The 18264-nt window shown below is 45.0% G+C and overlaps 1 protein-coding gene across 5 annotated transcripts in view; it reads right to left on the bottom strand.

Annotated features, from left to right (window-relative positions):
- The window catches only part of EXOC7 (exocyst complex component 7), a 404713-nt gene that overhangs the window by 140413 nt on the left and 246036 nt on the right, over window positions 1–18264 (bottom strand). For all 5 annotated transcript variants that reach the window (XM_086930707.1, XM_086930709.1, XM_086930711.1 and 2 more), the window contains 2 exons: window positions 9250–9312; window positions 6998–7064 (listed from right to left, as the gene is read on the bottom strand). In XM_086930707.1, coding sequence (XP_086786833.1) covers window positions 6998–7064; window positions 9250–9312 — 130 coding nt within the window. The remainder of the gene's footprint in view (window positions 1–6997; window positions 7065–9249; window positions 9313–18264) is intronic.

Genomic DNA, 18264 nt, shown 5'->3' with positions numbered 1-18264 from the left:
TTTACGGATACAACACTGTGCTGCAGGACGTTATCCACTGTGTGGTACTGGGGTTCTGAGAACATTAGCATCAAAGACTGTTGCCATTGAGACTTGCAAGCACCATTATTACTGGTGGATTATACTTGCATAGTGGAGTGAGGGAGCCACAGTGTAGCAAAAAATACCACTGACTAGCATATCAGTGCCGGTTGACACTTACCCCGACAGCTAGTATTTTTACCTAGTCAGGATGAGAATGAAAAGTACCAGACAATAGACCTCACGTATACCCCACCGCTGCTGTGGATTGAGCGAGAATTGGGGGTAGCAATTGCAAAAAGATTAGATAGAGATGTATTGTGGCTCCACTGCTAAAGCTCATCATGGGGAAGGCGGATAAGACGCAAGCAAGGCTCACCTTTGAAATGAGAGGCTCAGCCAAACACCCCCAGACACTAGAGCGGAGGGGGAGAGCCCACTGGGACGATGGAGGTGAGTACCCTAGAAACAACACTCCTGGCCATGCAGAATAGCTTGCAATCTATAGACGGAAAGATTGATACACTAAATATACCTATTGATAACATGGCAGCAAAAATCAACAAGCAGTCTACACGGATTGTAGAGACTGAACAGAGTATTGAAGGCGGAGGACGAGATGCAACCTGTAAATTCAAAAAGCTTGAACATGGAGCGCATCCTGGCAGTCATTCAAGCAAAAAATGAAGATTTGGATGCTCGCTCTCGCCACAGTAACTTACGTATATTTGGGGTGCTGGACTCCACAAACACCGGTAAAATGGAAACCAATATTGAGAGCATGCTGGTGACAGTATTTGGAGCAGAGAACTTGCCCCAACTGCTGGTGGTGGAGCGTGCGCACCATGCACTCATGGGGAGACCCCAGCGTCCCATCAACATAAAACTCTTGAATTATAGGGATAGAGGTGCAGTGCGCCGGCTGGCCAGAGAAAAAGGAGAAGTCTAATATCAGGCAAACCAGATCACCTTCTACCTCGATTTCACAGCTGCAGTACAGTCGACTAAGAGAGAGTTCCTGCCGGTCAAGTGCCAGCTACAAAAAGCGAATATTCCATATGCCATGCTATACCCAGCATGCCTTTGTGTGGAACATCGAGGCCAACAGAAGATCTACACAACGCCTAAAGCGGCTAAAGAATACCTAAAAATACTATCGCCTGATAGTCAAGCTCAAAGCACAAAGATATAGACGATGAAGACGTTTAACCACTTAGACTGAACGCTGTGTCCCGTGTGCAGCTGTGTGGGTGCATTGGGAGGACATCTGAGAGCATGGCGGCGATCGTGCCGTCATGGAGGGCGGCAGATAACTCAGAGTCGGGTTGACTGGAGATGGTTAATTTTTGCGGCTGAGAATCCGGCCACCACCTTACACATGGTGGAAGACTGGGAACCTGGTGTACCCCCGTGAAGGAGCACCCCAGATGAGTCTAGCACATTGTGCTACAAATTCTTTTTTTGTGTGTATTGCTAAAGCTGCAATGAGTATGTTTATTATTAACCAGGGATATCTTTGGCCAGTTGGGGCTGCTGAAGTGGGGGGAGAATGTTGCGTTGTTTATATGTGGTATACTCACACAAAACATACCAAAACCCACACATTATATATATAGTTTCCCGGAAAATACACTCACAGCAACATAAAGTACATTCAGTATTCCCACGGGAACGAGATGACAAGCCAAGGAGATAGCAATAAATGAATCACATGGAATGTATGAGGTCTTAATAATCCTCGTAAAGTGAGGTTGGTGCTCAGATTTTTAGATAGACATACTATACACATGGCAATATACAAGAAATACACTGGGACAGACACTCTGATTGCACTGTGGGCTCACATTGGTCGCTGTGTCAGTTAGCCTCCTCCTACTCCACGTACTCGCAGGGGTACTATCATTACTCAAACAGGGGGTCCCTTTTGCGCTTGTGACTCACTTTGCAGATGATCAGGGCAGGCTTATATTTGTATGAAGAATGCTGTCGGGCACTGCTGTTACATTAGTTAATACTTATGCACCAAATACCGATGACCTTGCCTTGAGACAGATACTCTCCGCCTTGTCAACAAATGTCATTTGGTGAGGGGATCTCAATACATATTTCAACCCGGGGGAGGATCGCTCTGCCGATACAGAGTGGCATCGGAAGTAGGCAGCCAAGGTGATCCGGGATGGGATGGAGAAGTATGGCCTAGTCGATGCTTGGCGACAGACACCCTACGCAGAAGGAGGACACATTAGTGTCCTCTGTCCACGGCACGTGGTCCAGATTGGCATACTGGCTCACATCTATTGAAGTATGCCAATGGATAGAAGAGGTACGGCATCTGCACAAAACATTATCAGAACATATGCCGTTTCTTTTGCGGCTGAAGTTGCCGAATGTTGTCAGGGCTGGACTGGCCGTAGCTGGCATGGGGCGTTTCCCAGGGCAGGGGGCACGGTTTTGGACCCCTGGCGGCCAGTTTTGTTACAGGGGGACAGTTTTGCAGCACATAACGGCCCCCTGTAACAAAAGCAACTGCAGTGCTTTACACACGCACCCGCACATCTCACCCCCATATGCTCGCGACCGGCCCAACTCGATTGCCAGTATGCATTCCCAGTCCTGCCCTGAATGTAGCCCTGCATCATTCACTTGGCGTTTTCACCTGGCAGCACTCCTAGATGCAGCCTTCAAAGAGGACTTAAGGAGAGTGATGGTTGAATACTTATCATTAAATATAGGTTTTGTCGCTAGTAGAAGCTCTCTGCGGGAAGCTTTCAAAGTGACAATACGCAGTACATGCACTGGCACACAGGTAGGGGTACTAAAAACCATAAGGACACAGTTAAAAAATACTGAGGATAAACTTAATTCCCTGGAGATAGGATATGAACATCAACCGACAGAAGGGATATTGGCATCTATTAGGAAACATCTGACAAAATTTGAGATGCTGGCAGATCAAGAGACACAATACAAGGCTAAGCGACATATTGCAAGGGCATAAGGTGAGGGTGGGAGACCTGGAAACAGCCTCGCTCGAAAACTGAAATTACATAGGGGCGAGGACTCCGTGGTCCATTTAGTTGACGATGAAGGCACCTCCACTACTCTAACTCAGATATGCGAGATTATATAAGTCACGGCCCTCTACATCGCCGACCGAATTAGGTCAATACTTGGAGTAGGTGGCACTGGCGTGGTTTTCGCCAGGACAGAGAGAATACTTAGTTCAGGAAGTGGCAGTTGAAGAGGTTAAGGAGGCTATCCGCACCCTACCGAATGGTAAGGCACCCGCTATAGATGGAATTACTGGGAAATTCGATAAGGAGTATATTGAACTGCTAGCCCCACAGCTACATGTGGTGTATGAGGACGCCCACCTCAGCCACACACTACAGCCATCCCTGAGAGAGGCACTGATCATGGCAGTGCTGAAACCAGATAAGGCCCCGGTAAGGTGCGAGTCCTATAGGCCACTTTCTCTTATTAATATAGATGCCAAGATCCTAGCCAAAGTACTTAACAGTCCTGATATCCCACTTAGTGTTGCCGGACCAGTCAGGTTTATACCTACACATAACCTGCACACAATAATCGCGCTGTTACAACAGCCTGAGCCCACTTGTTCGATGTGGCTAAAATCTTTGACTATCGCGTGGACACACGTTTGTAGTGCTAGGGATGCCGGAGTCGTTTTTAAAATGGGTTTGTATCTTATACGAATGCCCTACAGCAAGAGTACGCGTCATGGGCACACATTAGGTGTTATCAAAATTGGTGTGGGGAGGCGGCATGGTTTCCCCCTGTCACCACTCCTATTTGCGCTAATACGTGAGCCACATGCCTGCATTAACCAACAGAAACATGCTGCTGCTACCCTTAGATTCCACCGTTGAGCATTTCACTATATGCAGACAACATGGAGTTATACATAAGAGAACCATCATCCTATCTGGACCGTTATTAGAGAATATGTAAGATTCGAGTACTACTCCGGTTGTGTATTAGTTGAATGAAATCCATCATTTTACAACCAACACCGAAAACACAGTGCTGCGAGATTGAATATCTACTGCAGTGGGCAACAGCTCCTGTTAAATACTTAGAGGCATGGGTGCATAGGGACCCTACCGTTGTGATACGTGAAAACTATGGCAAGGCGATGTCTAGACTGGAGGATCAAGTGGCACGATGGAGGACACTCCCACTCTCTTTGGCAGATAGACTATCATTAAAATGGTGGTACTACCACAATTCTTATATCTATTTATTAACATTCCAGTAGTACTCTCCGATTCTTGCTTCAAGCAACTGCGATCTCTGTTAATCACACTATTATGGGCAAGTAAGAGGCTGAGGGTCAGCTGTTAGGTTCTCTCTCTATGGTACAGAGACGGGGGGTTTGCGTCCCAGATTTTAAACAGTACTATCTGTGCGCGCAGGCACACTTTGCGCACTTCTGGTACACAATGCATGATTTCATGCTTAATGTTGCGGTCGAGCATGAGGACGCTGCCCCAGTCTCACTCAGAGCTATTCTACCGCACAAGCGTAGTGAGATTCCAGGCACCAAGATAAACAATTTGCACACCACATTGACTGTATGGCGTGTGCTGGTTAGGCGAGCAGGGAAGGCAATGCCTCTAGTACATAACCCAGACATAACGATGACACAGGAAAGTAGATTGCTCCAGCTGCTACGGGAGTTGAGGCTACATACTATGGGCGATTTATACAAGAATGGCAGCTATTTGATATTGTCGGATGCACCGGCGCTGCGAGATAACACCCCACTATTCACCTTTCTTTACTACCAACTACGAGCAGCAGTGCAGATGCACAACCCACAATTTCCCAGAGAACCATCTACCCTCATGGCACTACATGTGCTGCTCACCAGTACGACACGCCAACACCTTATCACCAAATTATATGCTGCAGCACAGAAGGATGGGGCACGGGGAGGTGGGAAGGCATTGGTGAAATGGGACGCAGAGTTGGTAAAGCCCATGGGGGGGGGGGGAGAAGATTTGAGATACCTTTGTGAACAAATAGCCACACTAACATCGAATCGTAACTTATGAATAACATTGTTTAAATTCCTCCACTAAATGTATTAAACCCCTATGCAATTATAGAAATATGGGTAAAGGGTGACTCCAACTGTGTCCGTTGTAGGGTCGAAGAGGCAGACTTTATACATCTGGCATGGTGCGGCCAGCGAGTAAGGCAATTTTGAGGGCACGCCAGACCTGAAATGGTAGGAAAGCGAGCGGTGTGTGAGCCAGCCGTTTCTCTTCCGGGATTACTAAAGGACTTAAGGTCACTAAATAAGAAACTACTGCCTGTAAGCTTACTGTTAGCAAAACGCAGAGTGGCACTGCATTTGGGGAGTAAATCTCATCCTACAAAGACGGTGTACAGAGTGGCTGGCTGACATGGCACATTGTAAGAAACAACTTGAACTATAAGCTGAGGCGCAACCAATTACATCCAGGCCAAAAGATTATTGGGGACACTGGAGGCTTATTTGCAATTAAACATTAAGAATGGTGCGTTAGGCGTTGAACAGAAAACACTAAAGTGCTATCATTCAAGATATATACAATATATGATATCCCTAAATTGCACTAAATATGAATGTGCTGACAATTGCAAGACCTGTATCTGTTGTAAAACAAAATAAAATGGGGAGTGAATGCAGACATGATTTGTAATAGTAATGGTAATGTGTGGGGTACTGTTGGTATATGACATATGTTGATTCTATTTTATGTGTATCATGATAAACTGAATATAAAATAAAAATAAAAAGAGTACTCCCTTCAAGGGAATCTGTCTCAATTCCAGTCTAACTTAATTCTCTGGTTGCGATTTATTGCATGTTGCTCGCCCAGCTGTCTTCGTGTATTAAATGAAGCAGATTCCACAGTTCATGCTCAATGCTTGTTTGTGCATCTTCTCCAGCACAGTGGGTGGTGGGCATTGTGGCTTTGTCGTGGACAGCTTCAACCTTTGAATGCACAGCATCACCTAGCACTTTCATTTGTTCACTGCTGTGTGCAGCACAGCTTCAAGGCATTTCTTCTGGTTGACAGTCATGTGTTTTGGAGCAATGCCTGGGCCCTTAGTGGCAACTCCAAGCTCTTCCCAAGTACCAGGAGGTGTTTTAGCTTCCCGGGGCTTACGAACAACTGTACAAAAAACCGGGAGAGGAAAACTCAAAGCAGGCATCTATTCCATTCTCGCCCCAGCCATCAAGAATGTACTTTGTGAAGTTCCTAAATGCAGAACCACCTCCACTCTAAAACAGTCTTTCACTAGGGCTTCCACTACTGGATGAAACCTTCTGTTTTTTGGAATTAAAAAACACAGATATTGCTGTCTATAATTGCTTAACTAGCTTGCATCAATTTACCTAGCAATAGCTCAGCACCCAACATGTTATGTATTTCCTATCTTCAATACTTCTTTTACACATATTAATCTCACCTCTCCTTGGGCAACCTACTGGTATTTTTTCGTTTGGGGGCACTGCATTATCTTTCAGTCCAGGTGCACAACTAAAGAATATCACATAAATAACAAGCATGGCAGCAGAGATAATGGCCTAGGAGCACAGTTTTGCAGCTAAAAAGGACCAAAAAAGGTGGATGAGGAAATGTTTTTTGTTGTCTTAGTTTATTGTAAAAAGATCAGAGATGCCAGCCTCATGATGGAGAATATTTACATGTAAAACAGGAAGAAAACTGCATGCCTGAAAAGCATGCATACACTAGCTATAAAGCTTTATTACAACTGAGGAGAGAAGTGCGCTTCTGCCTGACCTCACCTTTCAGCCCAAGAGCAGCGTCATACTTAGGATGGAAAGGACAGCGTCACACAAAGGATGGAAAGGGCAGCATACTAATATGTAAGATGGTGTATGCATGACTGAGATGGAATATGCAACAAGAGGTGGTGCTCAGAAAGGTGCAAGTACCTTGGGAGGCCAGCATGGCACCAGCTGTTTCTTGGAAATCCAGGAGCTGCTGGAGGAATAGGATTGCCTACAAACAAGACCAAAAACAAAGAAGACACGATATTTAAGTGTGCAATGCAATGCCTTGCTCTTGTGCAGAGGCAGAGACAAATGTACTACTGCATAATTACATTTCTTTTCTCCCCAGAAAAATGTAATCAAGAGGAAAAGAATATAAAAATCAAACCACACCACACCCAAACAAACCTATATTCTATGCCATGAAACACATGCACAACAATCCTTGATGGTAAGCTTTTTTCTGTGTATAATTGTTCTCTCAAACCCCTGCCCATTAAGAAAACTGCATACTTTGTATTTGATTAGAAGCAGGGATGCCAAAATTATCGGGTCAAGCAACACAATCCTGCTGGTAAGTACATCCCTGTACCACGCAAGTACAAGTTTTTGCCCCCAGAATAGGGGAATAACCATGCTGACCCAGAGTTACTGAATCCCAATCTGTATGGTTATCCCCAATTTCAGGGATAATTGCACTTCCATTAACCACCTGGCCTGAGCAGCTGGTGAATAGGAGCTGTGGGGGTGAAGGGAGTTGTGGTGTAGGGGTTGGAGTTATGTGGAGGGAGTATGTGGGCTTTCTGGGGCAGCATTGTATGCACCTCTTGTCTTGCGGTGGGGGGTCAGTGGCAACCTGAACTGTGCTTTTGCCAGCAGCCTCTGTCTGACCCACTTTTAATTTATCAGATGGTGTTTCCACCCGTCTAAGACTGGCCCAGTCTTCAAGCACCTGGTAATCTTAGGTCAGGAACAGTGAGGCAGATGTGATTAGGGAGACCAGTATCCCATGCAGAGGTATTGCTTTCTCCGACCTGCAATAAGGCCCCAAGTCTTTTCATTGGCTACTAAAACAGGAAGATGCATGTTTATCTGAAGACTTCTTTCCACAGGGGGAGACTCAGAGTGACATTTCCAATGTTACACTATTTGAAGGCCAGTTGAAAAACACTTTTATTTAGATGCCTTGTTTTTTTCATGTTAAACATGCACATGGGTATTTCAAGACTGCAGTTTGCTTAAAAGATAGTGCGGCTGAAAGAGGGGGTATAATTGAATTGCCCCCAAAAGGAAAGATAGACATTTTATCCTGCAGATTTAGGTCCAATAGAATAGAAGGCATTTCTAGAAAGCCATGTTTACAGCTGCAAAGTCTATGGGTTTAAGAAAACCAAGAATGACCAATAATGGCATTTGTGTGATGGTACATTACTGTATAACCATTTAAAGCAATGCAATGTCCATGCACTGTGAGAGGGGACCGAGGGAGGCAAACACAGAGGTATGATCCACACGGAGTACAGCAAAAAAGAGAGCTCAGAGACGGAAGAGAGCAGGGCCGAGACCCATACTAGGAGCTACAATGCTTCATGGGGTCTGGAAAGAGACCTTCAGACAGCTACTACAGCCTTTACATTGATCTTAGAAAGCCACATTTAAATGGCAATTTGGTAAGAGAGCAGATAGAGACCGCCTACAAGAGAGGTCCAGAGTATGTTACCAGGCTTTATGATGGCCATGCCAAGTACAGAAAATTAGATCCGACCCAGACAACCATACCACCTAAACCTTCCAGGGGTGAACTGAAGGATATAGATTTTAATGTGATTAGTGGCAATGTATGGGAGTAAAAATGTTTTCAAAAGCAGAGTTAAGAACTTCAGAGTCATAGAGATGAGAAACTGGAGTTGAACATCGCAGGCAGCAGAGTGGTATTAGGATAGAGACAAGTTTGTTAAAACAGGTTGACTACAAGCTACAAAAGCCACCAAAACCCTGTGCCAAGAACAGCCTTTCCAATGGGAAGAACTGAATACTTAGAGAACCATGAAAACTCCTATTACAGTGGTGTGAAAAGGAGGTTAGGAACCATCAGGGAGAGTATGTGGAATGCCAAAAAGCAATGCCTGGAGCTACAGAGCACAAGTGGTGAGTGGAGACCGATGGGGTGGAGAATGGCTACCTAGTTTAAAGCTGCCATACCAAGAAGGTGAGTAGGAAGAGAGCAGAGTAAGGAGTTGCAAAATTCAATGAATAACAGGAAGCTTAACAATTTACAAGAGTATTTTAATCACCCCAGTGCCTGGGAGAAAAGAAGATCCAAGGCAATGCAAAGAGATGTGATACCCCTGAAGTTATCAAGAGTTCTGAGTCATGACCAGAATTGATCTTTTATTGGGAATACTATTACTTACGTTACTCGTGAGTTCATGCACTGTGCCATCCTTAGGCATATTATACTCCTTGTCTGGATCATTCTGCAAAGAAAGCAAATATTTGGGAGGTGACTGCATGTACACAAAAGAATCATGCACATGCATAAGCTCAGTGAGATGAACGGGGGGGGGATTAGCCAAAAAATCATCTAACGCACAAAGATTCTCTGTAGAATACCCAAGGATAAAAGCATGGATAAACAGAAATGGTGCAAAGATAAAAAAAAATCAGGAAGGTAGACATGGAGAGACACACAAAGACCAAATGAATACCAGTAAACAAAAATATCAGTTTCAACTGGCAGATGAGGTGAGAGTTGGGAAGATGTAAATGTGTACAGACATGAAAGAGTAGATACAAAAGTTAGGGTACGGAGAGGAGACCAGGCAGGAAGAAAACACACAAAACGGCACACTGGTGAGGAAATGTGGATATATGGACAAATGTCTCAGAACTATTTTTAGGCAGTATTATTCAACAATGTGAAGAGTTACATTTCCTTCTTGAAAAAGAGAACAAGAGATTACTTGAGAAGTGAAATTCCCAGCATTTCGATGAACACATTTTTCATCTACATATAGGAGTGTAGGAGTGACTTTCAAATGTTGACATTATGCATATATATCAAAGTAGAAATAAAGTGAGAACTACTACAGAGGTTTTTTAGAAAGAGGTAAATACATCTTTGGAGCATTTTTCATCTTTCTAACACTTTCAATTTTAACAAACAGTCAGAGATGGTTAAAGACACACCAGAAGCACTGTGCATAGTACTCCCCATTTGCGCATGCTACACTGGTTGCCTGTGGCAAGTCGCATAAAATTCAAGGCGCTCACCTTGGCCTACAGAGCCCTTCATGGGACCTGCCCAAATTACTTAAAAAAACGACTGCCTAGATATTCTCAGGCCAGACTCCTAAGGTCTAGCTATAAGGTCCATCTCCACGTTCCTCGAGTGAAAAGAGCGCGCTTAGGTGGAAGAACTTTTTCCGTAAGTACGGCACGGCTTTGGAACACCTTGCCACGGGAAATCCAACAAGCACCCTCCGAACCCTGCTTCAGAAGCCTACTGAAAACATGGCTTTTCACGCAATAAATCTCTTCTCTCTTGCATTATGACTCTCACTGCCCATGCCAGCGCCGGGACACTTCCTACGGAGGTAGCTGCTGCGCTCTATAAAACTCAGTATTATTATTATTATTATTACTAAGTGGAAGTTAATGGAATGATTTGCTGTAGCTGAAAAAACGTCAGCAATGATCGCCTTGATCAAATGTTTCAATGTGTACATTTTATATGCATATTTTTCATCGGGAAGTAAGGTCAGGGCATTTCAGCACAGTACAGAAAACAATATTATATTGCATGAACACATTTGTTTACACACGCTATCAATAAAGATGGTATACACTAAAATCAGTTAAATATCAAAAAGCCAAAAAAATCTGTTCAATACTAGTTTAAAGGAAACAACTAAACATTCAATATCCTCCTATAGTTCAACTAACTGGACATAGTAGTGAGATTCATTGGTTGCTAATTTCAAATGATTGTGATCAACCAAAACACTTATTTCATCACATGTTCGAAGACAGAGAATAGATACAGTACAGATAGCCTCCACAGCCACAAACACACAGAACACCATAAACTCACAATCAAACTCTGGACAACTGCATCACAATAAATATAAAAAGCAAATAAGGGAGAAAAGGATGTCCTAATCAGGCATCCATTCCTGTGGTTTTAACCATGTCTTTATCCTTTAGCAGAAATCGTATGAACAATATCTAATGTCACATTGTTAAAGTGGTGAAATGAATTGATTACCAACAGCTTTTTCAGTAAATTTGACTTAATGAGGGAAAGCAATTAAGATATGATGACTTGGCGACTTACTTGGCATGTATTTTTTGTAAGGTGAAGAAAGTCAAACAGGAAGGTTCAGATCTAAGGGATCTCCGAAGATTGGTCCACAACAGGGGACCTTGTACTGAGAAGCACCTCTTTCCAAAGTAGAATTTATAATAGGCTTGGGACACTAAAATGCCTGATATGCCTGATAGCCTCACAGTCTGTCCGCTTCTCTAACTCTTCATAGCATGTAGAGAAACTTGCCCTCTAGGGGATTTCCATTACGAAACTGTTGGTGCGTGGAGAGCCTGGTCCTGCGCATCCCAGCACACCATGTCCATACTGGCCAATATGCCACTGCCTTTTTTCAGTACTGCAGGCTTTCACACCAGCTGATGTAAATGGATGTCATAACCTCAAAGAAAATGTCATGTATAGATATATTTGGTGACTTTAGCCAGACTGAAAATGGCAAAATTATCCAAAGTGACATGCATTTCAATGCTTTTGCGCTTTCATCATGGAGAAAAGACTCTTTTACTTTGGCAGTGCCGTCTGCTGAAATGCGGAATGGCTTCAGAGCCGAAGAGGAAGGCACGGAGTCATTAGATTCTGGCAAACCTCTGAAGGCTTTGATCACAAAATGCAACTATTAGTTATCTCCTAGATGAAAGTGGGTGTGCAACCATAAGAAGCACAATTCTTTCTCACTTGTGATGAAAATACACTCACACACCCCTGACACACTTTCTAGTGCTCTTTTTTTTTTTGCTTGTGCTGGCCCTGCAGTTATATGTACTTTAGTTCTACTAAAAATCTCCCCTAAGAACAAATGCTATTAATTCTCCATGTTTTGCTCTAAAAATAAGGAACCAATTCACAAACTAGATTCTGAAGTACATTTTGGCTATTCACCATTTACAAGAGTAGATTTACTACTAAGTGTAGACTTAAATATCTGAGTACATGGTATAGAGCCCAACTAATAAGGTAAAGTTACTTCTCACATGTAGGCTATTAACCCTTTGTGTGTGTCGGATGGCCAAGAGCCGTCGGACGCCACAGTGCTCATGTACATAGGACAGCCCCTGGTCGTACTTGCACATGGCCCAGGAAATTCCTCTGGTGAGGGAATGTATTACTTCGCACTCACAGACAATAGAGGATACCACCCTCACACACAGAGACTCAAACACAACGAAGCAATACAGACAACACCACCTGGAAAGGGATTTCGCTTTATAAAATAAAGTGCATCAAAGACTGTTCTCAGAATAAGGCTTGGGGTTTTATTTATGTAATGCTCTCTAACAGAAAGGCTTTCCCAGATGTCAAATGAACATAAAAAATAAAATAATTATATATATATATATATATATATATATATATATATATATATATATATATATATATATATATATACATACATACATATATATATATTTTTTTTTTTTGTTCATTTGACATCTGGGAAAGCCTTTCTGTTTGAGATCATTACATAAATAAAACCCCAAGCCTTATTCATTTCATATTTTTATCCAATCCATGCATTCAACAGTTGCATAGAGAGAGAGAGAGAGAGAGAGAGAGAGAGAGAGGGAGAGAGAGAGAATATATTATATATACATATACATATATATATATACACACACATACTTACAAGCAGTAATACAACACTTGGCTAATGCAACTGTTAAATGCATAGATATTAATATGAAATAAAACGCAAGCAGGTAATAATATGGAATGAAACGCAAGCAGATAACACTGGACTTCCTGCAAGAAATCAGAAAGCTATATACACTTAATAAATCGGATGATTAACTTGGATGTGCACACAAAGTCACTCACACATCACAAAGGCAATACTCAAGAACAAATCAAGTCACCGGCTGCAACACTGAATCTCAGCCCACCCTAGACTGGGGGATTCTCAGCAGGGGTTAAGAGCTTCAACAAACCGGGGTTCTGACGAAGTTGACAAATTCGTCCCCATTCGGATTCCAATCCCAGTGTCTAAGTCAACAAACCCCTCCTTTATAATCTCAAAACACAACAGAAGGTTCTGAGAGGCCTTCCTCCACGCCAAAGAAACTTACTGGAATTGGCCACCTTTCATGCAAGCATTCCAAAGGCAAAGGATTCCTCACATTCCTTCTGCATTCTCATGTATGTATGTATGTATAACACACTTGTAGAGTGCTTCTGTCACCCAACGGGCATCCTGGCGCTGTGATCTAACAGATCCTGAAACACAGTCAATGCGGTGTCAACAAACTACCCTGACCTAGGGAACAGGTGTGTTTTTAGTTCTTTTTAAAAGAAAGAAGGTCTCCTAAGCATCTGAGCGACAGTGGCAGATCATTCCACAACTTAGATGCCGTGAAGCCAAAAGAGCGGCCACCCATTCGCTTTCTCCGAATCTTGGGAACAACAGCCAAATAGGCAGAGGCAGATCGGAGAGATCTAGTGGGGATGTACCAGGAGAACATCTCCTGTATGGGCAGCGGTCCCGATCCATGCAAGGCCCGGAAAACCAGGCATAAAGCTTTAAACTCAATCCGCTGAGGGATGGGAAGCCAATGCAAGTCTCTAAGTGCTGCTGAAGACGAGTCAAGACGTCGACGGGAAAGTGCTAACTTGGGCGCGAAATTCTGCACTCGTTGTAGCTTGCCTATCGCTGTGACAGGTGCCCCCAGAAGCAGTGCATTGCAGTAATCGAGTCTGCTTAAAATGATACTGCGCACTACTTCTGGTCTAGCATGGGCGGGGAGCAGAGGAAGAATCTTCCCTAGGGAACGCAACAAACCCATACAGGTAGACACTGTTTTGTCAATGAAACCATCCAGTTGAACATTAGGTTCCATTGTCACTCCCAGGTTCCGAACCGAGGTAGCTGCTGCTGCCGTGCCCTGAAAGGAGGGGGGCCAGAAGTCCTGTGGTAGAGGTCGAGAGACACGGTCCGCTGAGCAATGCAGCACCTCCGTCTTGGAGCTGTTGAATTGCAGCGAGTTGTTACTCAGCCATGTTGCAGTGGTGACCATACAGTGGTGAAAGGTCTCCTGAGACACTGCATTCTCCCCTTCGAAGGAGAAAATGAGTTGGGTGTCATCAGCGTAGTTTGTGACTGAGATGCCAAAAGATTTAATTAGCTTGACCAGGGGGTGGAGGTAGAGATTAAAAAGAATGGGGCTAATGGCCGAGCCCTGGGGTACTCCCTGACCAACCCTTTTGATGGTAGACTTAAAGGGGGGCAGGGCAACCACCTGATGTCTATTGGCCAAGTATGAAACAAGCCAATCCCGGGCCAGGCCTATCACACCAGCCTCCTCTAATCTCCTGGTCAAGATAGGCATGACTGACCGTATCGAACGCTGCCGACATGTCGAGCAGCACTAGAAAGGCTGCTCGTCCATAGACGGCACGTGAACGAAGGTCACTCAGGACAGTCACCATAGCTGATTCGGTTCCATGCGCTGGTCTGAAACCAAACTGCGCCGCATCCAGACAGTCATTAACTTCCAAAAAACTGGACAGGTGTTTCGTGACCAGTTTTTCCAGAATCTTAATCGGGAAGGGAAGTAATGAAATGGGTCTGTAGTTAGCGGGGCATAAGGGGTCCAGTGATTCTTTCTTCAGCAGTGGAGAAACTACTGCTAGTTTCCAGCTATCTGGGACCTGGGCGGAGCCAAGAGTTTGGCAGCAAATTGCGTGGAGAGGAGGGAACAGCTCTTCCCTAAAAACTTTCCAGAGTTTGTGCGGAAGTACATCGAGGGGAGTACCAGAGGATACACTATCCGCTAGAACACCAAACTCTGCGAAGGAAGGAAGAGGAAAGCTGTCCAGCCTGGCTTTCCCAGCCTCCATCTCAGATGTAGATAAGTGAACAGCCCCTGGTGTCATGGGACTCAAGTTACTCAAGATGGTCGCGATCTTGTCTTCGAAGGCCTTGGCCAGCGAATCGCATAGTAATTGAGAGGCTGGGATAGCTGTAGTAGCACAGGCCGGTCGTGACAGCTCGTTGACAATTTTAAACAAAGCCTGTGCTTTGTTTGAGGCTGACAGTAAAGTCTCCTCCAAAAACCTCGCTTTTGCACACTTAATCTGTGTCTTATAGGCTGCCAACTCCTGTTTGAAGAGAACCTTATCCGATACCAGATAATGTCTCCTCCATCTTCGCTCTGCTCGTTTGTACTGATGTTTAAGTTGGAGGAGTTCCCTCGAGAACCATGGCATGGCAGTTTTTGTTCTATTTCGCGTTTTTCTTTGCGGAGCCAACATATCCAGAGAGGTTGTAATTTGCTGGATAAGGGCATTATAGCTTTCATCCACATTGTCTGCCAGCTGAAAGGATTCAGAGAGCAGATTTGGGAGAGTTGCGCCTCTCAAAAGCCTGGACGATTGTCTCCCAGTCCTAGCCGTTCCTGTGCTACTGGTCTTAGAGTAGCCCACCGGGAGAGCTACAGAGAAGAGGACTAGGGCGTGGTCCGTCCAGCATTGCGAAAGGATGTTTCTGACCCTTACCTGACTAGAGTCAGCAAAGATCAAATCCAAAACATGTCCCCTCTGGTGAGTCTTGGAGAGAACCAGCTGCTCCAGATTAATGCTGCAACAAGCCTGAGTGAGGTATGCAAAGGCTGAGTCTGTTGGCCCATCTGGCCACAGATTAAAATCCCCCAATACCATCAGTCTGGCGTGGGAGTTGGATAGATCAAAAATCAGGTCGGTGAGGTCGGACACAGCAGATGTGCTGCCAGCCGGGGGTCTATAACACAAAAGACCAGTGAATAGTACCCCCCCTGTCCCTTCAGAGATAAACCCATCAGTTTGTATACCATGATTCTCTTAATTTCTAGCTGGGAAAAATCCAGCGAGTCCCTGTAAATCAACCCTACACCTCCTCCTCTAGCCCCAACACGAGGATTATGTCTAATCCTGTATCCTGGGGGGCAAGCTTGTCCCAATTCTATACCGCTATCTGTCCTCGTCCATGTTTCTGTCATGAATAAGGCGTCTAACTCATGTTGTTCTATGAGTAGTGCTATCTCTGTGTGATGCCTGCACAAGGATCTCACATTTAGCAGACCACAAACCAGAGAATTATGGCTTTTAACAGTAGTAGAGGGCTGATGTTCTCCCGAGACAACAGGGATCAGGACTAGAAGTTCTTCTTTCGTATAAGTTAAGGGCGTAAGGGAGACAGGAGCGGCAGGTCCAGGCGCCAGCGTGTCCTGTGCGCGAACGGGCGCAAACGGGCTTACCTCTGGCGCACCTCCGGCACGCCTACGACGCGCCCGCTGCGCGCCAACGCTGCGCGCTGGGCCCTCCATAACTATTTATCACCGTAAAGCGCGGGAGATCGCCTATGCGATCGTCTAGCCCGCCAACCAAGATGGCGCCTAGTCACCGGCCCGCTTTCCCAACCACTCACCCAAGATGGCGGCTAGCGCTGCGATGTAAGCCTCCCAGGTAGCCCTACTCACTAAATCCCACAAATGCGGGTGAGTTTTCCAAAAATTAAACTGCAGGTAAGACTCGCTAATTCACCCCCCCAAATACAGGCGCGACTGCGCAAATTACAGCACGAGCGCGAACAGGAGCGAAAGCCAAGCTATGGCGATTTAAAATTAGAATTCGAATTAAAAGAGCTGGCAGAAGCAGTAACACGCGTGCAGGTTCGAAGAGATCTACCTGCTGATGTAAGGGATCGCCTTAAATGCAGGATGCGAGGGCAGAGCGCGGGAGACCGCCTATGCGATCGTCTAGCCCGCCAACCAAGATGGCGCCTAGTCACCGGCCCGCTTTCCCAAGCACTCACCCAAGATGGCGGCTAGCGCCGCGATGTAAGCCTCCCAGGTAGCCCTACTCACTAAATCCCACAAATGCGGGTGAGTTTTCAAAAATTAAAGTGCAGGTAAGACTCGCTAATTCACCCCCCCAAATACAGGCGCGACTGCGCAAATTACAGCACGAGTGCGAAACAGGAGCGAAAGCCAAGCTATGGCGATTTAAAATTAGGATTCGAATTAAAAGTGCTGGCAGAAGCAGTAACACGCGTGCAGGTTCTAAGAGATCTACCTGCTGATGTAAGGGATCGCCTTAAATGCAGGTGCGAGGGCAGAGCGCGGGAGACCGCCTATGCGATCGTCTAGCCCGCCAACCAAGATGGCGCCTAGTCACCGGCCCGCTTTCCCAAGCACTCACCCAAGATGGCGGCTAGCGCCGCGATGTAAGCCTCCCAGGTAGCCCTACTCACTAAATCCCACAAATGCGGGTGAGTTTTCCAAAAATTAAAGTGCAGGTAAGACTCGCTAATTCACCCCCCAAATACAGGCGCGACTGCTCAAATTACAGCACGAGCGCGAAACAGGAGCGAAAGCCAAGCTATGGCGATTTAAAATTAGGATTCGAATTAAAAGTGCTGGCAGAAGCAGTAACACGCGTGCAGGTTCTAAGAGATCCCGTCTTTATCTTAACGAAGCTCACAAAAGTCTCCGGCAGTACTCTCAACAATCTCCAAAAGCACAGAAAACAAAGCGACCTTGAATGTGAATAACCTAAATAACTTGAGTAATCTGGGGGCCTGCCTGTGCGTGCAAAAAGCACAAGCAAGACAGAGTCCGAATTTAAGATGATATGAGCCAACTTCATAATGCTTCCCAATGTACAACAAAATGCACAACATAATGCATATTTGAGTACCACTGCTTATAACACTGCACTTCGAGACCAAGAAGTACACTCCACACCTTTATCTCTCTCTCATGCTTTCAAAATGCACATACCACACATTCTGTTCCTCGGTGACAGCTTCCACTCTGCTAAAACTACAAAGAGATGCAAAAGAAATCTTCAAGGCAAGAAAGGCACATGCAGGGAATTATTATGTAAAACACCAAAAGTCAATTAAAATCATGGTAGTCAAAGGTCATCACATGGGTTCAAACCATAGGAGTGCCTCTAGCACTGCAGGGCACCCGAGGGATGTCCTTTCAATCAAAACAGCCTCTAGAGCTTCCCCAGGTCCTGAGGCTGTTCCGATTGTTTCTCTGAAACGACGACCAGCGCGCACGTCGCTTTGACGTCATTTCAGAGAAACCGAAACTTTAAATGAGCCAATCAGCACATTTCAGTTTCA

This window comes from Lissotriton vulgaris, chromosome 7, assembly GCF_964263255.1.
Source record: "Lissotriton vulgaris chromosome 7, aLisVul1.2, whole genome shotgun sequence".
NCBI classification, from domain to species: domain Eukaryota; kingdom Metazoa; phylum Chordata; class Amphibia; order Caudata; family Salamandridae; genus Lissotriton; species Lissotriton vulgaris.
The sequence above is the reverse complement of the archived record's forward strand: the minus strand, read 5'-3'. Positions and strand labels throughout refer to the sequence as shown.